Source organism: Melanotaenia boesemani, chromosome 17 (genome assembly GCF_017639745.1).
Source record: "Melanotaenia boesemani isolate fMelBoe1 chromosome 17, fMelBoe1.pri, whole genome shotgun sequence".
Taxonomy (NCBI): domain Eukaryota; kingdom Metazoa; phylum Chordata; class Actinopteri; order Atheriniformes; family Melanotaeniidae; genus Melanotaenia; species Melanotaenia boesemani.
In genome coordinates, this window is record NC_055698.1 from 16,042,924 (window position 1) to 16,069,598 (window position 26,675).

Below are 26,675 nucleotides of genomic sequence, written 5' to 3' on the forward strand. Positions count from 1 at the left end.
AGCGCTGGAGCTGGAGGTGACACTGGAGACGTAGGCCTGGGAGCTGGTGGCGACGGTGTGCAGTGAGGTCGTCTACAGCCTCGCCTCCTCCTACCTCCTGTCGCAGTTCGTGCAGACTCATGTGGTGTGGGTCTGCCTGGCGGTGTCCAGATCGCCAGTCTGGACCCCCAGAATGGTGAACCCTTGGGATCGTTATCCGTCAGAGTGGCTCGCCAATTCAGCCAACTCACCAACTCACCAACTCTGATGACGTGATGAAGGGATGGCTATCTGAATCCACATGTGGCCAGTCCCAACTGTCTGCTGGGTCCATGTCTGGTCAGATCCTTCTGACCCAATTGCAGGCAGTCAAGGCAGGAGGCAGTATCGGGGCAGGTAAACAGGTTTTTGGCCAAGATGCAAGGCAAGGAACCACACATGACAGGGAGTAGGATCTGACGAGGAGTAACTAAAAACCAAGGGCATACACGGAGGGAGTAATGAGAAACAGGTTAAGTAGATTGAATAATTAGACCAGGTGTTCTAACAAGGCAGAAACAGAAACCACAGAGCACACAAGGGAAACACTAATTTAACATGACAAAACCGAAAACCCAAACCATGATCCCAAAGCAGAAACCAATCATGACAAAAACCAGAACCACAACACAAAACCACAACCAGAAAACAACAAACATGATCCATACACAGCCCACGATCATGACAGTTTTTAAATTTATTTGATCTTTGTTTTAACATTTTTAAAGACCCACTCCAGTGAAAATCATGTTTTTCATGTTGTTCATGAGTCCGTGTGGCATTTGTCTGATGCTAGAGGACATATCTTGTGAAAATTTTGATCAAAATAACTTCTGAGAATTTCTGCATTTAAATCATTGTGAACCAATGGCAGGAAGAAAAAGGCGAGCTCAGACAGACCCTCATTTACATGTCATAAACACACATGGCAAGCTCCTGTCCTGCCCGCTCCGCCTATTCTGACTCTGAGGATGAAGAGATGGCAGCTCGACACGTAGTAGCGGGTTGCTAATCATGTGCTAATCACGTTAGCTTTCATTATTTACCGAAAAACTTTGCTGTGAGAGAGCAATGGATTAGGTTTCTCAGTCATCACAATATAACAAACCACACGTTGGTTTGCTGTCACCACTTCAAGGTCCTGGAAAATGGCACAGGTTTTGTGATTTATCAAAAACTTCATAATCACAATTAAAAGACCACTGAAAACATTTTAAATAGTTCCAAATAAGCATTGGAGTTGGTCTTTAACTCCATTGCTTTCCTCATGGGGATTCTCCACAATCAGGGCTTTGTTGCTTGGTCTGCAAGGCTGTTGCCATGGTGATTGTCCTTGTCTAGGTGGCTCGGGGTCCTGCGCTACAGCCCTGCAGCTGTGGTGTGGACTCTGGCCTGTCCTGATCTGGACGGTTCCTGTGATGGCACCCTCTGTGGCCATGGATGGTTTGGCTCCTAATGTGGACGGCTCCAATTCAACTTTATTTGTAGAGCACTTTAAAAACAACACTGTTGACCAAAGTGCTGCACACAGCAAAAGTAAAACACAGCAGGAATTCCCAAGATATATTTTCACCACATCAGCATCAAGCCAGATGTTTTTTTCTATTAAGATTTATTAAGTTAAGAGACAAAAAATTTGGGATCCGAGTTCATGTTTGTGTAGAATAGGGAGAGAGAGATTGTACATACATGTATGATTGTGTGTAAAAGAGACTAGAATTCAGATGTGTGTTTTATCTCTTTGTAACATTCGGGGCATCAGTGGCTCTGGTAGAGGAGCGGGTCATCCAATAATTAAAGGCTGGCAATTCACACTTCAGCTGTTGCTACACATGTAGTTTACCATCAAGTATGAATGAGGAGTAAATAATTAATGGATACAATGTAAAGCACTTTGTGTTGCTGTGTGCATGAAAAGCACTTGATAAAGTTTGATTTGATTTGGAGTTATTTGATCACTTCTTGATGTTTCAGTTACATCTCCAGCATTGCTCGGACTTCTTCAGTGGTTTCATTATTTACTCTGGTATTGTGTAAGGTTTCAGATGAACAATTTGCATATTTCAAAATAATAATGTTACATCAGTGTGACCAGGTCTTTCTAAGAACAGTGATGGTAAATTTTCTTTACGCTTACGCGGCTGGTGTTACGGATCCTGAGTCTGGTACTCTGGAGGGAACTCAGATTGACATGGCTCCCTGAATGGCTTCATTTCTGTGCCAGGATCTTCAGACAGGTTTTCTTGGTCCATCAGGACATGCTTCCCCTCAGTTTCTGAAACATTTCTTTCATAATATTCCTTTAATAGAGTGGCGAGTGGGGAAGAGTGAGAGAGAGCCAGAGGAAGACCTTTAAATAGTTGTCTGACAACACCACTTCAGGAGTTTCACCCAAGGAAATCTAAAATTTCTGCGGACAATTTACAAAGCACTCAGGCCAGTTGAACAAATTTAGGAGGCTTGTTCCAATAAAATATATTTATTGGATGAATTTAAATGTAAAAAGAGGATTTAAAATAATAAAGAAAAGATAAAACCAGATTAAAATGCAGCTCCAACTCACTGTTTGTGGGGCAAATAAAACAAGGTGTCTCAAGAATCAGCCCACAACAACATCGGAATCGGAAGCTAACTTCAGCGTCTTTCCTGACTTCCACATATTGTAAGGCCCACAACTGCCAACAAAAGAGAACAAAAGTTGACAAAAATTGAAAGTACAAAATAAATAAATAAATAAATAAATAAAAAGTCCACATAAGACCCAGCCAACAGCTTTCAAACAAGACAATCGATTTTATCCTTTTCACAAAGCACAAATGGCTGAGATGTCCAGGAAAGATCAGTTTGGGGCCGTCGGGAAAGGACAATTATACCCATAAAGGCAAAACAGAAGAACAGCAGCTGTGTCGTCTCAACAAAAGTTGCTACATAGTTAGGGTGGCCCTTGGGCTCTCGAGCTCCTTCTTCTTGGTGGACACGTTCGGTCAGCGGTCGCTGCTTTGGTTCTGGACTCTGTGGTGGCTGCTGCTCGCCCGATGCTTGGGGCCATGTCAGTCTGCTTCAGCTGCCTTTGCATGATCATGTAACATAAATCACCCCTACTATTTTGTACACACACACACACACACACATTTACTTGTTGTGTTCGTTGTTCATGTTTTTTTTTTTTTTACAGTTTTTCTTCCCGCAGGTTTCCTGACGTTTGCTGGGGCCTTTCGATGTTTCTTTGCAGGTGCTGTAGAACATCATTCTGTCACAGTTTCGGGCAGGAGTTGAGGATTTCCCAGACACCTCTGAAGGCATTTTTCCTCTGGCTCTGATTGCTGTGCACCGATTGCTAATGCTCTCCACTTGTGTTGCTTACTGCCATCGTCAGAATATTCTTCTGAGCATTTCCAGCCTTCTCGTCTGCATTTGACATGTTTTCTCCCTCCCAGGAGTTTTTGTACTTGCCTGCTCCAGCTAGGGATGATGAAAACGAGGCCTCATGAAACATTGAGTCACAACTGCCTAAATTGCCTCACTGTGTCGAAACATTTGATATAATCAAAGAGCTCCTAATGACAGTAGTACGCTACATCTGTATTTGTAAACAGGACATATGAGGGAAGGGGTGCTTGTGCAACGGGGATAGTGATTGTGTTACTGATTTCATACAGTTATTAAGATTAATTCTGATACAAATGCTTGTTTAATATGGTGAGGTATCATAGATTTTTATTTAAAAAAGTATTTTCTCATAAATGTTAGGTTTCAGTCTGCTGCTCTTCTGGCACACTACCTATCACTACCTGCTGATGGTGATTAGAAACCAGTTCGGCTGTCGAAGGTCCCACAAGTTGTCATGCTTCTCTGGAATTGCAGACTGAGACTGACAAGATCGGAGACCGCGGTACAAAGAAGCGGACCCAAATGCAGAACACTCAGTGAGACAAGGAGGGAGATGCAAACAATGTTTATTTATAATAAATGTTAGTGGCTTGGTCCAGGTCCGGGAAGCTCTTCCTATGAGAGGGCAGAGGATTAATGTGGGTCTGAGAGGGTGCTGGGTTATGTCTGCTATAGCAGCGGCTTACTGTATTCCAAAGGAAGACTGACGGTGGAGGAGTAAGCCAGGAGATGGTTTCTGGTGGAGGTGGAATGAGTTTGGTTGCAGGCAGGGCGAGCAGGCAGGCAGTCGACTTGGCATGAGGGACAGTCCTTATCCAGGTGCTGTGGTGACCCAAGGAAACACGGTCTAAGGCTGGGGAATAAAGATGACAAGATAAGTTTTACTGAGAACAAGGCACAAGGTAAGACTTAGAATGAGGCCTGGTTACCACACAGTAAAGTGTGACAATCTGGCGATGGCTGGAGCTCCTGCTTGCCCCTAAATAGCAGGGAGAAGAGCCAGATAACGAGCCTGCTGATGAGCTGCAGGTGGCAGCAATTGTGGCTCCAGACTCCGTAACTTCTGCTTTATTTCTTTGGCTTTCACAGTTTTTGAACTTCAGTCTGTTATACTGGATTGGATTTGTATTCTTTACCAAACTTATTTCCTGGTTGGATGGATGAAAGGAAACACTGGACCTCTTGAAGATCCCTCTCTGGATCTGAGTAACCGAGCCCCGTTAACCCTCTCGTTCTAATTTCAGTAATCACCTGTTTACCTGTTGCTCGCAGCTCTCTGGAGAAGATACCAGATAAGGTTCCCATCACTTCTGTTGGTGTGTTCTTTCACAGAGTCTTTCTACTAACAGTTGTTCAATTTCTCACCTCAGCTATCTTACCGAGGACCAGATATAACTTTCTAGAGACACCTACCTGAGCACAATACATTTTTTAATACAATACTAAGGTCTCTGATCTTTTGTGGGTCCTATCTGCTGAACTGTTACACATTCTTCTGTCATGATGCTGGACAGGACAGGCTTCCAGCAGTTTGGACCAACATGTCAGAGGTGATTGTGGTTAATTGTGTGATTTCATATGGTTCATCCTGAGGTCATCCTGTATATGTAAGGCTTGAAAACTGTCATAATCTTCATAGATAAGGAGGATAAAGTGATTTTTGGTTGATTTGGTTTACTGCTGTTACAAGGCACCTACATGCCCAAAATTTGTCACGGTTTCTGGGTTTTGGTGGGTGTTTTGATCATGGTTTAGGATTTTGGTTTTTGTCATGTTTAGTTTGGTCTTGTTCTTGGTTTATAGTTCATGCTTTAGGTTTCAGTTTTGTCATGTTTGGTTTTCCCTCGTGTGTTCCTGTGATTTCTGTTCTGCCTCATTAGATCACCTGGCCTGATTAGTCATCCACTTCACCTGTGTCTTGTTACTCCCTCTGTGTATAAGTACTCCTGGTTTTCAGTCACTCATTGTCAGATCCTCATTTGGTCATGTGTGGTTTTTGGTCACTGGAGTTATCACTGTCGTGTGTGGTTCCCTGTCTTGAGTTTTGGGAAATAAACCTTGTCACCTGCACCAATTCTGCCTCCTGCCTTGACTGCCTGCATTTGGGTCCTCACCTCCACCTCCGCCTGCTGCACGTGACAAAATTAGCATCTCTCACGCACCAAGGTACCATCCTGGGGCCTCTTCTGGGGCCAACATCCAGTGCTTCCACTGGCACAAGTCATAAAGAACAAGAGAATGAGTCACCATAGCTATGCAGATGACACACAGATATATATTACAATGTCATCAGGAGACCGAGACCTCATATAGGCTCTTGGTAAATGCATTGAGGAGATTAATGACTGGATGTACCTGAACTTTCTTCAGTTAAACAAAAACAAAGCTGAGGTGATCTTTGGAGTCAAAGAGAAACGATTAAAGGTCACCACAGAGCTTCAGTCTACACACCTAAAAACCACCAACCAGGCCAGAAATCTGGGTGTATTGATGGACTCAAACTTAAAACTTGAAAAACACATTAAGGGAATCACAAAGTCAATCTACGATCACCTTAAGAATATATCAAGGGTAAAAGATATGATGTCACAGCAGGACCTGGAAAAACTAGTCCATGCTTTCATATTTAGTCGGCTTGATTATTGTAACAGTGTTTTTACAGGTTCTACCAAAAAAAATCAATTAGACACCTGCAGCTTATTCACAACTCTGCTGCTCGAGTCCTTACTAAGACCAAGAGAGTGGACCACATCAGTCCAGCTATAAGGTCTTTACACTGGCTGCCTGTCCGTCAGAGAACAGACTTTAAAGTTCTGCTGCTCATTAAAGCTCTGAATGGTTTAGGACTAAAATACATCAATGACCTCTTAAACCAGTATGAACCTGCCAGAACCCTCAGGTCATCTGGATCCAATTTCTTATCAGTTCCCAGTCAGAACCAGACATGGAGAAGCTACATTCAGCTTCTATGCTCCATAGTTTGTGAACAAACTCCCAGAAAGCCTCAGACCATCCTAAAACACATGGATTATTTAAATCCAGTTTAAAGACCCACCTGCTCTCTGCTGCATTTAAATATTGTTTTAAGTCCAAATCTGCTTTGTTTCTTTTAAGCTTGACTTTTTCAACTTGATCATGTTATACTGATTTTATCTAATGTTCCCTCTTTTTCCTTTCTCTTTTGTTTTTAATTTTAAATTAAACTTCTTTTCTGATGTTTCAATGTTTCTTTTAAACACTTTGAATCACCATGTCACTGAATTGTGATATACAACTAAACTTGCCTTACATTGCTTAGTGCCAAGTTTAGATTTTTAATATGGTATAAATAATAACTTTGTTTCCAGACACCCAGTAATATAAATTCTAAATTTAAGGATCAGAATCTCCATGAGGACCCAGCCTATGAGTGTGTTTCTCCCTTCTGGTTGTTTTTAAATGACTAATAATTAAATTTAAAAAGTTATATAGTAATGTACAACACTACATCTAGTTAAAATTCATAACTTGTCATGAACTAAGAGAGGTATAAGACGTGAAGAAAATGAGGAAACCAGCTGAGGCGGAGGGTAATAATATATTTTAGAGAAGTCTTTTATGCAATTCATGTTGCTTAGAAACTAAGCAGACAGGTTTTAGAGAAGTTGTTTGAGATAACATGTTGATTAGAAATTAAGAAAAAGGAAATGTCAGGGCGAACTGACACACAAGTCTGTACAAATAATTGTTTACCTAGTTTCCCACCAACATTGTTGTTGGGCAGTTGTGTGGTGGAACCAAAAGTTGTTGGTTTGACATTGTCAGCAACTCCATCAACAAAATGTCAGCATGTGAATAAAGTGCAAAAGTGAATTGGAAGTTCTGAAACAGAATCATCAGCTTCAGATTGTTCATCCGTCGAGGGAGCTGTTGTATGCTGGCTGTGAAAAAAACAAAAAAAAAACCCAAGACTGAATTAGAAAACTGCTGAAGTTCCATCTTCCCTTTTTGACTGAACAAAGAATATTTTATACTACATGGTGACCCCAGATGTTTGATTCGTTTGCTAACAAATACATTTTGTTCAAAGAGACAGAGAATTGATATCCACTTTATTTATTATTTAGGAAGTGTGTTTTTAAAGATGTATGGGTGGTTTGGTTGTGAGTGGTGTGTGTTTGTATGTCTTCTGTTGTGGGCAGTGTTTTTCAGTTGAAAGAGTATTGCTAGTAAGGGGGGTAGATGGATCTTGTAGTTTTGTGAGAGCGGGTGTTTGTGTGGGATTCAAATTTGAGTGTGTGGTAACAGTGGTAACTGGGGTGAATTATTCAATTAATTTAAACTAAAATAAGTTAATAAATAAATAAATATATTTATTTAGCATTTAACCCAGGTGTCTGTGGTATAAGAGCATGAAATGAGGTAAGGTGTGTTTTGTGAAGCAAGGCAAGTTAATTTGTTTAGCACATTTAATATACAAGACAATTCAAAGTATTTTACATAGAACATTAAAAGCATTACAGATGATCCAAAGGAAGCATTAAAAAGTAGCAAAAAGCAGCAACAAATAGAAAAAAAATCAAAATAAAATCATACTAAAATCATAAATTAAATGATAATTTCCTTTTAATTTTTAAGGGTAGTTATCATTTGGAGGACATGAATGTGAATATTTGACCTAACAAGAGTTGGAATGAGAATGTTGGGAGTCTTAGTAAAGTTGTCTAGCTGGTTGCAGTTATGAGTTAAAATCCCACTGCCCAACAATGGCTAACTCAGCATCCATCTAGCATCCTACCTCTATTCTGAGCTCTCTCTAGACAGTGTTTCTCAACCCAGGGCCTGAGGACCCACTGCCCTGCATGTTTTAGATGTGTTCCTACTCCAACACACCTGAATCAGGTTGAAGGAAAGTACATAATAAATGTATCTGTGCCATCAAAACAAGTCAAAAGCACAGAGTAATAAAGTTGTAAAGGTATGCAGCACTACTTTAAGATTTGTGTGCATGAAGTGGTCTCTCTATTTGAACAATGCCTGGGTGCTGTGTGGAGTTGTGTTGATGGGGATTTGAATTATTTCCTTTTATTTACCTTTTACTTATGTCCATACTTTTTAAATTTTGGACACATTTTTACGTTGGATTTAAGATTAATATGTTGCCAAACTTATAATTTAACAAATCATTTAACAGCTTTAATTCCAGCAAAATGATGAGTGTTTATTAGTGCACTGCCCATTCCTATACTTGTTAATCATGGCCTCAGCTGAAACCGTACAATTGCCAGTGAAGTCCACAATAGAGGCGGTGAGTAGAACATCTGCTGGAAAAACATTGTTTTACTTATTATGATTCTGATGGTTTTTTGTACTTTGTGGCTGTTGGTTTAGTATGCACCCTAGTAAATTTTGAAGCTTAGTTTTATAGTTGTTTCATTTGCCATACTATAAACCAGAGCTACTTGATTTAGCCTCCTGATCTGAATCCAAATGTTGTTTTGTTATTGGACCTCTATGCTCATCATGGACTGTCCATTACAAACACAAAGTTCGAGCATAAGATTGTCCACATGTGCACTTGGCACCAGGACACTCTAGGCCGCGGTTTGATGATCGATTGTATAGTCATATCATCGGACTTGCAGTCGCATGTCTTGGACATTCAGGTGAAGAGAGGGGCGGACCTGTCAACTGACCACCACCTGGTGGTGAATTGACTCAGAGGGTGGGGGAGGATGCTGGTCAGGCCTGGCAGACCCAAACGTGTTGTGAGGATCTGCTGGGAACGTCTGGCAGAGTCTCCTGTCAGAAAGAGTTTCACTGGGACACTGATAGGTATTGGCAGGCTAAGCAGAATTCATCTTCGGCGGTCACTGAGACAAAAACTCAGGCATGGGAGAAGTTTGGAGATTCCCTGGAGATTGACTTCCGGACAGCTTCGAGGAGATTCTGCTCAACTATCTGACGGCTCAGGAGGGGGAAGCACTGCTCCATCAACACTGTGTACAATGGGAATGGAGGACTGCTGACCTCGACTCAGGATGCTTTGAGTCGGTAGACGGAATACTTTAAAGACCTCCCCAATCTCACTGACATGTCTTCAGATAAGGAAGCAGGGTCAGGGGACCTGGTTTTGGGCTCTGCTATCTCTGGGGCTGAGGTCGCTGAGGTGGTTAAAAAGCTGATCAGCGGCAGGGCCCCATGGATGGATGACAAACAAATTCTCCTAATTTACTCCTGGATTTTTTCAAACAAACCCAAATGCAACACTGCTGTTGCCTCCTCCCTCAACTAATGGTAAAGTGCGATTACAACACGTGATTCAGTGGAGGAAGCCCGCTTGCAGTAGACTGGTTGGAAATAGTGATTGGATGTTTGGCTCTTTTTCAGTGAGCCGGTGTGAACTGGCTCTTTTGGTTCGGCTCCAAAAGAAGAGCTGGTGGTCTGTCTGTTTAGCAGAGGCGGCTGGCCCATAGGGGGCGCTGGGGCACAGCCCTCCCAGATGTGGAGGGGGAAAAATATATATGTATATATTTTATATATTTATATTTTTTAACAAAATGTATATTATCAATGTCATTTTTACTTAATAGTGTGTTCCTACATGCAATCTAAACTATATAAACATCATTTCCACCAGCTGACTCTCATTCAACAGTCAATTTACCCTGACGTCACACATTAGTAACATTTTGGTCTATTAATAGAATTCTTCCTGGGCGCTAGTGAAAAGCGCCCCCGACTGTAGCGAAATAGCCAATTGTGTACTGTTACTGGGGGGAAAACAAAAAAATTCAGCCAATTAGCGTCGCGTAATTTTAGGATTTGGGGGCGCTGAAAATTCAGCCCCTTACACAGGAAATGCCGCGAAAGGGATGAGGTCACAGGTTACTCAGTCGAAGTGATAATGGCGCTGTTAACCACAGTTGAGGGGCAGCTTCCACCAAATTTGGTGAGATCCCTTTTAAACTACCCTTTTGCGAGAAGGACGATGGTAGAAAAAATATATCTTAAGGAGCTGGGACCCGACAAGCCCGAAATAGCCATCACCCAGCCAACCAAGGAGAAAGGAAAGGCCTATAACAGGACCTTTAGCAGAAATTGGTTCCAGCGTAAATCCTGGCTAACAGGCTGTGGAATATCTAATGCGCTTTTTTGTTTCCCCTGCATAATTTTTAAAAGTGACAAGTGTGATTTGACGTGGACAGATTCTAGACAGACTGACTTAAAGTACCTCTCAGAACGCATTAAGAAGCACAAACGATCAAAAGTTCACATGGAAAACTGCATAAAGCTAGCTGTGGTTAGAAAGATAAGCATAGCGGCGCAGCTGGACGAAGGGCACCGCATCGCTGTCAGAAGGCACAATGAAGAGGTGGATAAAAACCATCATATTTTATCTAAGATCATCAACTGTGTGAAATTTTGTGGTGCTTTTGAACTATCAATGCGGGGACATGATGAAAGTGTTTCTTCAGACAATCCCGGAATTTTCCGAGGTCTGGTGGACTTAATGGCATCCATAGATCGGGACTTGAGGGAACACCTTGAAAGTGCGACTGTATTTAAAAGCACTTCAAAGACGGTTCAGAATGAGCTGCTGGACTGTATGCTAGCAGTTATGCAAGAACGGATCGTGGATGAGGTAAAGACAGCAAACTTTTTAGCTATCCAAACTGATGAAACTACTGACATTTCCACACACTGTCAGCTAGTCCTGGTGCTGAGATACATCGACCAACGCAACAACATACAAGAGCGTTTTTTTGAATTCATCAAGCTACCCAACGCCTGTGCGGATGCAATAGCTAGCGCCTTAGTGGAGAGGCTGAGCACCATCCTTCCCAAGGGACAAGAAAAAAAGTTGATCGCCCAGGCCTATGATGGGGCTTCAGTAATGAGGGGTGCCACTGGAGGAGTGCAGCGTAAGATCCAAGGCATCTATTCAAACGCTCACTACGTTCACTTTTATGCCCATCAGTTAAACCTGGTAATGCAACAAGCAACCTCTCATATCCCTCAGATCGGTCACTTTTTTTCTGACATGGAGGGATTTGCTTCTTTTTTCACAAAAATCGAGCAAGAGAACCGCAGTGCTGGATGAGGTGGTGGAGCATCGACTTCCAAGTGCATCGTCAACACTTCAACAGTCGTACTGTTAACACCGTGTACGAGCACAAGGGTGACCTGGTGAAGTGTTTTCAGACCATCCGGAACAGAGAAGCATTTGATGGCCCTACAAAGAGAGAAGCCGGCGGCTATGTGAGGATGCTGGAAGATGAAGCTTTTTGTTTTTTCCATTGTTTCATAAGATCATGCCACACGTAGACATGCTATATAACCAGCTGCAGGAGAGAAACATCGATGCTGTCTACATCACAGGAGCCACCCAGAGGTTCATTCACAGCATGCAAGCTATCAGGTAGGCTAAATGCATTAATAATAATCATCATCTTTAGAGCATTTTATACAGAGAATGTAGCTCAAAGCTTCAGCAGTTTGGCAAAGGAACACAAGACCAGCCCAGTAGCTATGTTAATATGTAGTGTATCTATGATGTTTCGATGAAAATATAATGTGATGTTTAGATGAAATATAATTGCCAGTAATTGTAACACAGCCTTGGGTTTGATTAATATATCCCTCGCCAGTTTTCAGAACTTACTCACAAAATTCCTGTATTGGATCAGGGAGGCTGTTCCTAATCTGGTGGAGGATGAGGAGTACAGAAGACAGGTTCAGGAGCCACCCACAAAGAAACGGAGGACACTGGGAGAAAGCACGCAACACCATTTGGCACTGGAGGTGAGCACTTGCTGCTTGTTCTGATTTAAACCAGATCATCAGATCAAATCTAATGAAGATGCTGGCCATTTGATATAGTAATCCTGACTGAAATGTATATTGTCATAATATACAATATTTTTAAAAATTACATGTCATTGCATAGGTATGTGGCACCATTATGAGCCATGCCAAGGAGAAGTTTTCATTCACCAAGCACCTCGTCAGCGCCACTCTGTTGCAAGGAGACTTGTTCCAGCAACACAGCAGAAAGTTCCCAGATTCAGCACTGGAAGCCACGGGGGAAGCCTATCCCTCATTGGATAAGGCCAGACTTAAGACAGAACTGTCCTTGATCTATGAAAACGAGGAGTTCCAGAGTTGCAGTGATGCATTGGCTCTCTATCAGGTTTTGATGGAAAACAATCTTCAAGACACATTCACTGAAAGCGTAAGTCTTCTAAACATCCTCATCACCATGCCGATGACAACATCAGAGTCAGAGAGGTGCTTCTCTACTTTAAACAGGATAAAGACTTTCCTTAGAAACACCATGGCACAAGATCGGCTCAATGCTCTGGCCATGCTCTCCATAGAGAAAAAACTGACAAGAGACATTCCTGATGTCAACAACAGGGTCATTGAGAAATTTGCCACACAGAAAGACAGACGAGCAAAGTTCTTGTACAAATAATAACTCTCCACCCCATTCAGTTCATCTTCTCTCTGTCTGTCTCTCTCTCTCTCTCTCACACACACACACACACACACACATACACACACCTGTGCACACATTGTTGATTTGTGTAGATTCAGTTGATATCATAGAGGTACCTGAATTTTGTTTTTGATACCGTTTTTGTTTTGTTTTTTTGTTTTTTTATACTGTTCCTTTCTAAAGCCTAAATTCCTATGTGAATTGTAAATATACTTTATCTGTGATTTTGAGAAGAAAATTAAATTATTATTGTGGAATTTAAGCCATTTTCTGACTGTTAATTTGAATGGTTATACTGGAGTAGGCAGGGAAATTTAGCGGCACATCAGCCCCACCAAGAATTTTTTTCACCAGCCACCACTGCTTTAGCATACGCATCAGAGTATGTACATTATGTTAATGCGCATGCGGGTTAAGGTTAGTGTTAGGTGCAGTCGTCAGTTTGCACAATGCGTATGCTGGTCTAACAATGTATGCTAGAGTGACAGAACACCGGCTCTTTTGGCTCCCTAACAGCTCTTAATTTAGCATCTCTTTTACCCCCATAATTTACCTTAACTTCTTAAAAATTAATGAATTGTTTTTTTAAAACCCTTTTGTGTTCAGCATTTTTAAGAAAAGCCTTATATTTGCTTCATTTTGCGCATTTATTCTGATACGAAACCACTTACTTTTATTTAACATTTCAACAAAAATCTTACATTGCATAAATGAGCAAAAAACAGTAAACAAATCCAAAAAACAGAACAAGAACCAAACTCAAGAAAGCAGAATTAATGTTCTCAGTGCAGGTTGGCATTCAGAAAAAAAAGATGCCTCATCTTGGATGGACTGATCCGGTTTTTCCTCTCTGTGAGTAGGGTTTGATGACACAACAAACTTACATACTCTCCTCACGGCTGTCTGCTGTTTCACTCATAGGGTAACGCCGTCTACCCCCCTCTGTTTTCACATAATGGTATGATCCTATATCGTCACATGTGATTGGCCGCCTGTCCATGCAGGCTAATCCAAGCAAAGCAGTGCAATGGGCAGAGCTGGGGCTGAGCACTGAGAGCTAAGCATGCAGCAAAAGGACAAAAAAAAAAAAACAAGAAACTGGGAGCCGGCTCTTCTGATTCATTACCAAGCATCGGCTCTCAGAGCCGGTTCTTTCTTGCACTAGTTGGAAAGGGTTAGCTAGAGTTTAAGCGGAGGAAAGTCTGCTGTTAGGAGGTGTAAGTGGAAAGCAACAAAAACCCAAGTGGTAGTGGCAAGAGTCACCCCTTCACCCGAACCGAACTTGTATCCAAAACATGTTTGCATTTGGCAGCAGTGTGGAAGTATTTTTGGATTTGAGCCAGATAATGACAAACAGTGTGAGTTGCATTGCAACAACCAGGGCAGCAGCACCACAAGGCAACACCACAAATCTCTACAATCACATTAAACGTTACCACAAATTGCAGCATGATTCAACCGTACAAAGCAAGAAAACATAAACAGATGTCAATATATATATATATATATATATATATATATATATATATATATATATATATATATATACATCCATTTTCTGCTGTTTATCCGGAGTCGGGTGGTGGGGGCAGCTGCCTAAGCAGGGAAACCCGGACTTCCTTCTACCCAGCCACATTCACCAGTTCATCTGGAGGGATCCCGAGGCGTTCCCAGGCCAGCCGAGAGATGTAGTCTGTCCAGCGTGTCCTGGGTCTTCCCCGGGGCCTCTTTCCAGTGGGACGTGCCTGGAACACTTCACCAGGGAGGCGTCCAGGAAGCATCCTAACCAGATGCCTGAGCCACCTCATCTGGCTCCTCTCGATGCGGAGGAGCAGTGACTCTACTCACAGAGCTTCTCACCCTATCTCTGAGGGAGAGCCCGGCCACCCTGCGGAGAAAACTCATTTTTGGCTGCTTGTATTCGCGATCTTGTTCTTTCTCTTGTACAGGAACATCTGTTCAGACTGGGAACCCCGGGGTCAAGGTGGGAAACACCTCCGAAGGTGGTAGAGAATAACCGAGCTAAGATCCTGTGGGACTTCCAGATCCAGACCGACAAAATGGTAATGGCAAACCAGCCGGACGTTGTGGTGATGGACAAACAGCAGAAGGAAAGCCGTTGTGGTTGACGTCGCAATACCAAGCGATTGCAACATCAGGAAAAAGGAACATGAGAAACTAGAGAAATACCAAGGCCTGAAAGAAGAACTTGAGAAGGCCTGGAAAGTGAAGGCAACAGTGGTGCCCGTGGTCATCGGAGCACTCACGGCAGTAACCCCCAAACCGGTAGAGTGGCTACAGCAGATCCCAGGACAAACCTCAGACATCTCGGTCCAGAAGAGTGCAGTCCTAGGAACAGCCAAGATACTGCGCAGAACCCTCAAGCTCCCAGGCCTCTGGTAGAGGACCCGAGCTTGGATGGATGAGAGACCACCCACGGAGGGCGAGGGGACATTTTTTTTTTTAATGCTAATCAGCAGAGGCAAAGTGATGCATGCTTCAACATGCTGCAAGTCTTTCAGGAACAGGCACAAAGAGAGCGGCTCTATGGGCAGAGCTGAAGCCAGCAGAGATCTGTGATGGGGTGTAATGGACAGGATGGCAGGAAAAGCCAAAGTGATATGCATAATTATCACACACATGTAAATAGTTATTTTTGCACTGCTGTATGCACTATAAAAAATAAATGACCATGAAGAGTCAGATGTATTCAGTTTTCAGTATGATGTCGTTTGGCCACATCTATGAATTATTAGCTAATAAAAATATTAAGTAGTTATTAACCAATAATAGCTGTGAACTGTTCAAAAATCCATCTTTGCTCACCATGTTTTAAGTCTTTATCCTGGGTTTTAACGATGGTCTGACATCAAATACTTGTTGACATTTATAGAAGTACACACCTGTAAACATTTAGCTACCCTTTCTACATTTTAACCCTTATATACTGCTAATTTTGTGTGACTGTATCTCCTCATAATTCTTCTAAACCATAAGTAAGTCACAACCAACCCTTCAGTGACGGATTACTCCTTCACCTTTGCTACTGGTAGATTCCATAATGCACACAAAGCTTAAAAGCAGGTGATAGGATCTTTATTTTGCACATAACAAAAACATGAACAAATGATGCATTTTCTATGGAACATTTTCTCTTTAAATGTGTACATCATGTATACATGTATGTTCTGTCTGTCGAACTTCCACAACATGGTGATTATTATGAAAAGGTGTGTTGTGATTTGTTGGAAGGCACGAAGTAAAGCATCAAGGCTGCAGCTCTCCAGCTCCTTCAGTATCTGCAGCAGGTGGTTGTGTCCATCCTCTCCAGTGCAGCTTCAGGCGGCGATAAATGTATTGAAATGTCACTCTGGACATACGGAAATTCTCATTGGTAAAACTGGGAACAACCTTTTTCCACCAGTCCTCTGCTTTGCTCCAGACCCAGCTGGACGGCGAGGAGTGTTCAATGAGCTGCAGCAACATCTGAAACACAAACAAAACACGAGTTACAATAAACCTGCCGTCTGAAATATTCACTTATCGTAACATGCTCCATGTAGACAGTAGAATAACGTCTGAAACGTTTACGCATATGACACGCACACAATCAATGTATGTTCACTAAGTTAAACTTACACGTCGTCACCTTTGTCTTCAGCGTTCTATTCTCCTTTCTTCCTCCATTAAATGAAGAAGCTGCTGGATTCTTCATCTCCTGACTCCCTCTATGTGCATTTCCAGCCTCGACGTTAGACGCCTTATTTTATCGTCCATCAGTAACATCCCCGTCAAGCAGAGCATAAACACGCTGATTTCTTCATTCTCCATATTAGTTTGGTGGTGTTGTTTTGTGCTGTTGTTATTTTTCACGGGTTTTGTTTTGTTGTTATGTGGCGCTTAAGTCACATGTCACTGTTGCAGGTGGTTGTGTCACATCTGTCCCCCTACCTCTTCCTAACTCATGTTTGAATGCAACATGAAACAGTTCACCTGGTTAAGGGCAGTTCATAGAACCAGTACAGTTCTTAGAACGTCTCTGTCCGAATGTGCCTAATAGTTCAACCCTCGTCACATGTGGGCAATGTAAATAAATAACTTTCAGTCTATTTCATTTGAAATTGGCGATTTTCACAATTTATTTACGTCTTTTTGGCATTGGTCTTCAGCCAGAAAAGCAGTTTTACTGCTGTTTCTGTGCACAGGTCAAGTCACTGAATCAGCCAGTAAGTGTTAAAATACATGTGGTGTTACCCACTCCCTTCTGTGTTATCATAGTTACCCAAAGATCGCCTACAATAGAAGCACTACTATCTAAATATGAAGTTCAGTTTCTCACTTTAGTTCTGATATGTGTTTGATGCTTCGGCATCAAATTAATTTAAGCCAGTGTAAGTTTCTGGGATGTTTTGTGATTTCTGTCTCCATATTTGTAAATCTTACCCAGGTTTTTTAACATACAAGTACATATTAATTCTGCGGATCAGAAAATACAAATACAAGCTAAAAAATACAATTACAAATAAAAAATACAAGTAAAAATCAGAAAATACAAGTACAGGTAGTTTTGTCCACATTTGAAGCACTACTCCAGAACCAATCACAGAGAGAGGAGGGCGGAACTTCTCTGTGTCTACGACCAAACTTCATGTCGTGTGGAAAAGCACCGCTGAAGCCAATTGATCCATTTCAAAGAGATGGAAAGACATGTTTCTACTGCTAGGTAACTCCACTAAGGATTGTTAAATGTGTCCTTAATTTACTGCTTTCAGCTTGTAAAAATTCAATTTCCAGACCAGGCCAGGAGAATTTCGACAAGTATGTGAAATACCCTTGCTTTAGGCCCATGTCCCCAAGAGTATTACCTGGGCCCTGCACTCTGACCACCCTGGATGGCCGGTACCCAGCGGGGTCAATGGCTGCTGATCTTGGCCTGCCGGTGCCTGTCTGCCTCTAGCCTCCATAGAGGTCACATTTGGTGTCTCAGTGCATGTTTTGGTTATTTATATATTTAATTATAAGGCAGAGGGGCCCATGCCATGCTACGGAGGACCAGGCCCACTCAGATGACCACCTAGAGCGTGCCAGTACCAACCCCAATGTTCCAGTTACGCACCCCGGGAATCAGGACACCATCGACCACTCCCCCCTTCCTTCCTTCACCCACCCCAACCCCCTTTACCTTCTTTTTTTAAAAAACCAAAATCCCAACTGCATCTTGTGAATATCTTGAAAGAACAGAGAGGAAAGCTAAGAGAATCCTGGCAGATGACGATCACCCTCTGTCCTGTTACTTTGAGCTTCTGAAGTCAAGAAGACGATTTAGAGTTTCTCTGGCTAAAGGTCCCTTCACAATGTCTTTTATACCAAATGCCATTCGCATTCTTAATTCAACAAAGAGACCAATTCACAGAGGTTAATTTGAACTGCTGCATTTTTACTTCTTAATATTTACTTTTTAGTGTTTTAGATGTATTTTTATTTCATTTGTATTTTTATTGCATCTATGCAGCACTATATGTTAGAGGTGTGTGTGGGTTGTGGTAGAAAGCCAAAGACAATTTTCCACTTTCTTGGATTCAATATTCTATTGTATTCTATTCTAATAAAAAGCCTTAAGTTAATAAAAATAGAGGATTTAACTAAAATGAGGAAACTACCTCACACTGTGGCTGAGAAAAAAAAAAAGAGAAGTCTTTTATGCAGATCATGTTTTTAAGAAACTAACACAAGAGTTTTAGAGAAGTCGTGTGTGGAAACATCTTAATTAGAAATTAAGCATAAGGTTTTAAGGGAAGTCTAAGGGAAAAACAATTTAATTTGTGTTTTTATTTAAACAGTGGAGGGACAGGATATATACAAAGGAACATACACATTGCTAATTAAAGCAAATTACAGTACAGGAATCACAGAAATGAAATAGTAACAGGTGGAATACACAGACCTCACTGAATAACAGATGTTTTTCTGATACACAGAAAGTTTGTATTTGTGACGATTACATGTTTATATGAATTGAAAACTGTTGAAATTTCATCTTCTTTTCTTTGAGGTTTGTTTTCACTTTGATTAAACAAAGAATATTTTATACAATATTATGTTCACCACACTAGTCCTTTACTGATGGCATTAAACTGGGTTTTGTACTGGTTATACAAATAGCCAAAATATTTGGGTATTTCTTTTCTACCCAAGTATCCCCCCAAGAAAAGAAAAAGGGGGTCTCTAACAGAAATATACAAGATGTGGAACAAACAGCACAACAACACAGACAGAAAACAGGACACAATGATGTATGAACAGTCGGACATTTGTTTTGAAACATTTCGGTATTTAAAAAGAAATGGGAGGAGATAAAATGTGTATTTATTACCATATTTCATGACTCATATTTGAAGCATATAAAACCCACGTTTTGGATGACAGCTTTGCTCATACCTTGAGAAGCTCTTCAGATTGTAGGAACTGTGTTCTTGACGACATGAAGAACATGATGATCTTCACTCCGCTGTGTCTGACCCTGTGCTGGATGCTCTCTGTGGACTCCATGAGGGTGAGTCCAACTTCAGTCATTCCAAAACTTCACCAATAAAATCATGTTTGAGCAACTTTATGTTTTGTTGGTAGAGTCCAGGAGTGGCTGTAAAAGGCAAATTAAAACAAACTGAAGCCAAATTTTTCTTGGCTGGATTGTTGAACAACCGACACTTTTGCACCGACGTGTTTTTAGAGCACTTTGTTGTATACAGCATACTGAATTCTTGCTTTTGCACTTGTTATAGTTAACTGGTCCAAGAATTATACATTTTTTTCTACATTTCCCTGCACTGCATTAAGCTGCAGTCAGACTTTGTGTCAGTAATAAAGTAATATCTGTAATATCTGATCTCTCAACAGCAGCCGTTCCTTAAAGTTCACAAAGTCGCCAATGACATCACCAAAAAGTCCTTTTCATGTGTGTCTGTTGTTCTTGGCATGAAAATTAGGTCTTCAAATGTGATGAGGAACATAGTTCATAGCATTATTTCCACTTAAAATGGAAAACATCATCACCAAGCTCTCATTCAGGAGATTGTGTCTTCTAATTGTCCACAAAAAAATTGTGTTGATGTACAATTATCAAGAGAGCAAATAAGACATGAATGATTCCTCCTTGATTCTCTGTTTGAGTCAATGACTGAGGAAGAGAAAACAGAGATATCAAATGGTTGTTATTATAAAGTTAACATCCAGTAAGTGCACTAGTAAGTGGTCACCTCCATTTGCGTCTACATGTGATAACTGGAATATTGTGACACAAAGTGTTTCCACAGACATTTCTTTACTAGAAGAAAAAACATCTTAATCTGATATCAATTTAAATTTTTCTTCAATCACGTTTCTAAATACACAAAATAGACGTCAGCAACACCAAACAGCAATAACTGTCTCTCTTCTTTTTGTCTTTATTTTGTTTATAGATCCCTCGCAGTCCCAGGATCCCTTTAGACATGGCTGACCAGTCGGTTGATGACATGTACGATGGCTGCAACGACAAAGCGTCAATGGACAAGATCAAAAAGCAGTTTTCTAAAGAGCTGACAAGTGGAGTATATGCACAGGCCTGGAAAAATGCTCACAAGTTTGCTGTTCAGAAGTTTAACATAAGGAGTAGTCAGGACATGGCTCTGACCATGGATCACATGCAAGCAATCTGTGTGTACACAGCTAATGATAATGTGTATTCACAATTTAACAAAGCAGTCAGAGAACAAAGAAAAAATTATACTAAGTCATTCCAGTACCATATTTTACATTTCCTGTTGACAACAGCCATTAGAATCTTGAATCCTAATCGCCACTGTCACATCACCTACAGACGAAATAAAGATGCATTTACTGGAACACTCAACCAAAACATTCGTTTTGGTTCCTTTGCATCCAGCTCTTACAGAACAGACCTGACCCTCTTTGGTAGAGAAACCTGCTTTATGATTAAGACCTGCTATGGTGGATATTTGAAAAGATATTCAGTCTTCAATGACGACGAGCAAGAAGTGCTCATCCCACCGTATGAGATGTTTGCTATTAAAGACATAGTTAGACCACCACGTGTAATCAAAGGGCTGGAAGACTGTAAAACTGTCTATGTGTTGGAGAGTGCAGGACGTCAAAGTAATCTGAACTGTAACTTATTTAAATAGCGTCCACTGGTTCATTCTGGACAGAAGGTTAAAATGTTATTCAGCTCTCGCTTGTCACGAAAACCCAGATAAAATATAATGCAAACAATAAAATTAAAACTGTAAACAGTGGCTATGGTTTCCAGTTTTAGGCTTAATCTTCATTGGATTTCTTTTAATCTCATGTTGTTCATACAGGATAGTTGAAGAGTTTAATGGAAAATTCATATATCTATATCTTGTCTTTCTGTTCTGTTCCTCCTCATATGCAAATCAATCAACTTCTTTGTGCCTTTTTTCTACATTCATGTGTAGAAATGACTCCCAGCAGCTGTAATGTTTGTCTTGACGGAGCTGCTGGGCTGCTTTCTGTAATGGACCATTTATTGCAAGAAATAAACGTGTAAAAAGGCATCTTTGTTGTTTCTCTGTTATTCTGGATTTACTGCAGAATGTGATTTTTTTTCAGTCAAACTAAAAAGTAGCCAGATGGTAACTTTAAGGAATCTTGACAGCTGTGTCACTCCCAATACACAACGACCCGACCCACAACCCACAGGGCCTAAAGGCCTATTACCATGTCATTAATGACAGGTTAGAGTGGTATGAGTAGGATTAAAAAGCTTGCAGGATTTAATACAAAGGTGGATCAGATGAATGGAGGCCTGGACAGATTGATGAACTAAACATGTTTTTCCATAGGCTCAACTATTACAGTGTCATAGGAAAAATAATATAAAAATAAAAACAAAAACACATACACACACACACACACACACAAGAAAAAACAAATTACAAAACTTTAGTGTATTGATTTGTGACCTCATCTTTACTGTTTCTTTATCAGTAAAAAAGTCTAAATGAACTTTGTAAAATGGTCATGCAGCAACAGTGTTTTTACATTTTAAAAAGTGAAATATTTTTCTTTTACAGGCCAGTGGAGCTACAACACAACTGAAAATCAGGAGTTGAGTCCAGACCACTTGTTCTTTTAATTAACTTTAAAATTCTATTATTATTTTATTTATTTATTTATTTATTTTTTTGCTTTCACCTACTGTTTTATAAATGAAAGGTCAAGAATTATAAGTACATGGTTTATATTAGGTAAAATATGCAGCATGATACTCAACAGTCTCTTCCACTTCCCTCAGCCACACAGACTTTACACCCACTCTACAACCACAGCTTTTACAATACTTTTTATTCTGGGTGAGGACAGATTTTCAGATTTTTGGAAGAAATCTTCATTTCAGTACCTAGAAAACAAAGTTTCATCCATTTTCCCTCAATGACTGTAGACTGGTTATACTACATCCCACATAATGAACATCCTACTAATATATAAGTAGGATATTCCATATCCTATGTATATATATATATATATATATAAATAAAATAAAAGTAGAAACTCTTGCTTCTGCATTTTTGCTTTATTATTATCAGCAATTGTCATCAGTAGATGTGTAGTTCATTTGAGAAAGAAAGAAGCTAATAATGTTAATCATTTACCTCAGTATATCGTATATCTAGTGTGATATTTGCTTAGGAAAGTTTAAAAACTTTATGACTTTCTTTTAACCTCGGTAACTAAATTTGTGATTAAACATTTACATCAGAAAATCATACTTCAAATCTCATAACCAAACTGCAGAGATAAACACCAGCAGATTGTCATGTAGGAAACACATCATGCTTTCATATGAGCTGAAGAAAAGCAGTTTGATGCTCTTTTGTTGAGTCCTAGATTGTGGTGACAAGTTACTGCCTCTACTGTAAATGCTTAACAAGACATTATATTATTTCTCCCCTCAGAGTCATTACTGGAGATACTTATGAGATTCACTTTTGTGCTCTTATCTGAGGATTAGTGCACACAAACTGTGAAAAAGGCCCCCTCTAGCGACCATACTGTGTAACAAAGGCAGCCTAACTTCTCTCTCCCCACTTGCTTTTCACCTAACAGCCAGCCAATCAGAGCACGCCAGTACTGATTAGTCCAGACCAGAGCCCTCGATATACTCAGAGTCACGACACTCTCATTGAGTGCACAAAAAATGGCGGTGCACTTCCGGGTTACTGTAGACGTTCAATAGTTCCAAACATCAGATTAGACTGCTGTCATTACCAATGCATTTCATTCATTTTCAGAGGTAAGTCGATGCAATATCAGTCTTATGAGTCACGAAAATGCAGGTATATTCTGTCGGACGTCCTACATTAAAATAATTGTGTCTCTTCAATGTGATAAGTTTTTGTTTGAATGTATTTTGCCTTAATATGTTGTCCTTTTACCCCATGGCCTCCCAGCTTTTTTGTTAGTTTGAATAGGTCACGGTCATATATAATTTATTTCAGTGTACTGATCAAGCGCATTGTTATTCATAGATTCATAGAATTTGATGTTCAGTGACTTAGGTTCGTGCAAACGTTTTATCATGGTGTTCTCATGTTGCTGGTTATGTTTAGCCCGGTGCCCAGAGATGATATTTTGGGGTACTGTATTTTAAGGTGAACAGTTTTTTCATGTACGGTACTGGGGATTTTAATGTGTAGCAGGGAAAGCTCGGGAGTTTGTAATGCTTTTCATGAATTCTCTTCTGGGCTTTGGTTACTGATTCTTAATTATTAACAACATCTGTTAGCCATGAGACCATTGTTGACATGACACTTACAAGTAGGCAGAGGTATACCTATAGCATATCCATATCCATTTTATGTTATTATTTTCTTTGTTTTATTGATAAATTTTTTATTCTTTTCGCCTGTTAGCAATATAATGTGCAGCTGGCGAGATCACAACATGGTAAGCAGAATGTACAGAGCAACTAGGCCTGTCGTGATAACAAAGTTTGCTGTGCGATAAATTTTCTCAGAAATTATCGCTATAAGCGATAATATTATGCAAAGCGATAATATTGTCATTTTAAGACCATTTGCAACTAATATAATGACAATGCCATATTTAATGCAAGTACACAAAAAACTTTCATTTCTTAAGAACATTTTACACTGGAACTGTAAGAAATTTTAAATAACAAAACGAAACAATAAATAGAATGGACTCTCAGTCTCATTAACAATGAATGAAAACCAAACACAACCAAAAACAATAAGTATGATAGGAACTAAAGTCTCTGTTCTGTAAACAAGATTGCTCTTCAAAAATATATTTAAAAAAAATTAAACATGGGGCTCAGAAAGGGAAAACTGGTAAACCTGCCAGTTAGTACCATTGTATTTAAAAAAACTAGAAAAAAACCCCCAAAAAACTGCGCATCATTGCTGTTTATGAAGCTGAAATATCTCCTTCATCACTACGTGTTAGACTGATCTATGAGCAGTGAGTGAAATGCGCAACAGTTACTATATATAACAAGTTACTATATATACACTGCTCAAAAAATAAAGGGAACACTTAAACAACACAATGTAACTCCAAGTCAATCACACTTCTGTGAAATCAAACTGTTCATTTAGGAAGCAACACTGACTGACAATCAGTTTCACATGCTGTTGTGCAAATGGAATAGACAACAGGTGGCAACAATTGTTGGCAATTAGCAAGACACCCCCGATAAAGGAGTGGTTCTGCAGGTGGTGACCACAGACCACTTCTCAGTTCTTGCTTTCTGGTTGATGATTTTGTCACTTTTGAATGCTGGTGGTGCTTTCACTCTAGTGGTAGCATGAGACGGTGTCTATAACCCACACAAGTGGCTCAGGTAGTGCAGCTCATCCAGGATGGCACATCAATGCGAGCTGTGACAAGGTTTCCTGTGTCGGTCAGCGTAATGTCCAGAGCATGGAGGTACTACCAGGAGACAGGCCAGTACATCAGTAGATGTGGAGGAGGTCCTAGGAGGGCAACAACCCAGCAGCAGGATTGCTACCTCCGCCTTTGTACAAGGAGGAGCAGGAGGAGCACTGCCAGAGCCCTGCAAAATGACCTCCAGCAGGCCACAAATGTGCATGTGTCTGCTCAAATGGTCAGAAACAGACTCCATGAGGGTGGTGTGAGGGCCTGATGTCCACAGGTAGGGGTTGTGCTTACAGCCCAGCACTGTGCAGGATGTTTGGCATTTGCCAGAGAACACCAAGACTGGCAACTTCACCACTGGTGCCCTGTGCTCTTCACAGATGAAAGAAGGTTCATACTGAGCACATGAGAGAGAGAGAGAGAGAGAGAGAGAGAGAGAGATTTATTAATCTCAAGCTGGGGAATTACAGTGTAGCAGCAGCATTATACACAGACAAAAGCAATACAAACAAATAAAGAAGAAGAAAAAACTATATATATTAAAGCAATATAAGATGCAGTACAGAGCTGTATAGAAAATGTATAGATAAGCATACTGATTGTGGTGCAAATAAATATAAGGTGCATTGAACACATAAATACAGTGAACAGTGTGTATAAAAAATAAGTTATGACCAGAATATTAGCTGTTATTGTACAGTGAGATGGCGCGTGGCAGTAAAGATTTCCAGTATCTGTCCTTTCGACAGCGGAGCAGCCTGTGACAGAAGGTACTCCACTGTCTGTCTACTGTGTGATGGAAAGGGTGCTGATCATTGTCAACGGATAACAGTCCATTCAGTGTTCTCCTCTCCACCACAGTCTCAAAAGACTCCAGCCTGAGACCAAGCACAGAGCCAGCCTTCTTGATGATTTTGTCAGTTCTGTTAGTGTTGCTGGCTCTGATGCTGCTGCCCCAACACATTGCAGCAATGCAGCAAAGAAAATGGGGGTGGCAACGAAAGACTGGTAAAAAATCCCCAACATCCTGCTGCCCACATTGAAGGATCTCAGCTTCCTCTGGAAATAGTCTGCTCATCCCCTTCTTGTACACAGCCTCCGTATTAGATTTCCTGTCCAGTCTGTTGTCAATCTGCACTCCCAGGTATTTGTAGGGCTCCAGCTCCTCCACCACCTCCCCCTGATCCATAGTGGCTGTGAAGGCATCTTCTTCCTCCTGAAATCGAATACCATCTCTCTGGTCTTGTTTACATTCAGCCTCAGGTGATTTTGTTCGGACCACTCGGGACAATGTGGGTATGTGGGGGGACACTTAATTCAGATTTACGTTTAACTCGGAAATTACCATTTTAATTCAGAATTAGATGTTAAAGTTATTTTAAAGAGGATTTAATTTTTATTCTGGATTAAGAAGAAATAAAACTCATGTAAACGTGGCCAGTGTGATGTAACCACACAGGAGAGGCTGAATAGCTGCAGGTGATGTTTTACACACCTACTCTAGGTGTTTTCAGATATGAATGAGTTAAAGCCCTCAGACATCAGCCACATTTACTAAATTATCTTCATGGCTTCATTCAGACAAAAACCCAAACCAGTAACAGAGACAGGAACAGCACATCAGGACTAAAAGTCTGGACTTTCCTGATGTTTGTTGATGTTATTCCAGAACACATATAAACAACTAAATTCCTTAAAAACTAAAAGGATGTGACTACTGCAACAGGGAATATAAGTTTGGTTCCTACTCGTGCTGGATCCAAACATCGATACCAAGGCTAGTATCAGCATCGTCTGATACCAGCGTGTTGAGATAGATATTTTTTTTTTTGCATTAGACTTTAGGAGCAAAAAGCCAAAGAAT

At 40.6% G+C, this 26,675-nt stretch overlaps 1 protein-coding gene across 1 annotated transcript; it reads left to right on the top strand.

Moving 5' to 3' along the window:
* Nucleotides 1-19,328: 19,328 nt before the first annotated feature.
* LOC121628112 (NAD(P)(+)--arginine ADP-ribosyltransferase 2-like) lies at nt 19,329-21,445 on the top strand. The gene is made up of 2 exons (XM_041967023.1): nt 19,329-19,442; nt 20,350-21,445. The coding sequence occupies exons 1-2, from the start codon at nt 19,371-19,373 to the stop codon at nt 21,070-21,072; spliced, it is 795 nt and encodes a 264-aa protein (XP_041822957.1). The 5' UTR covers nt 19,329-19,370; the 3' UTR covers nt 21,073-21,445.
* Nucleotides 21,446-26,675: the final 5,230 nt, after the last annotated feature.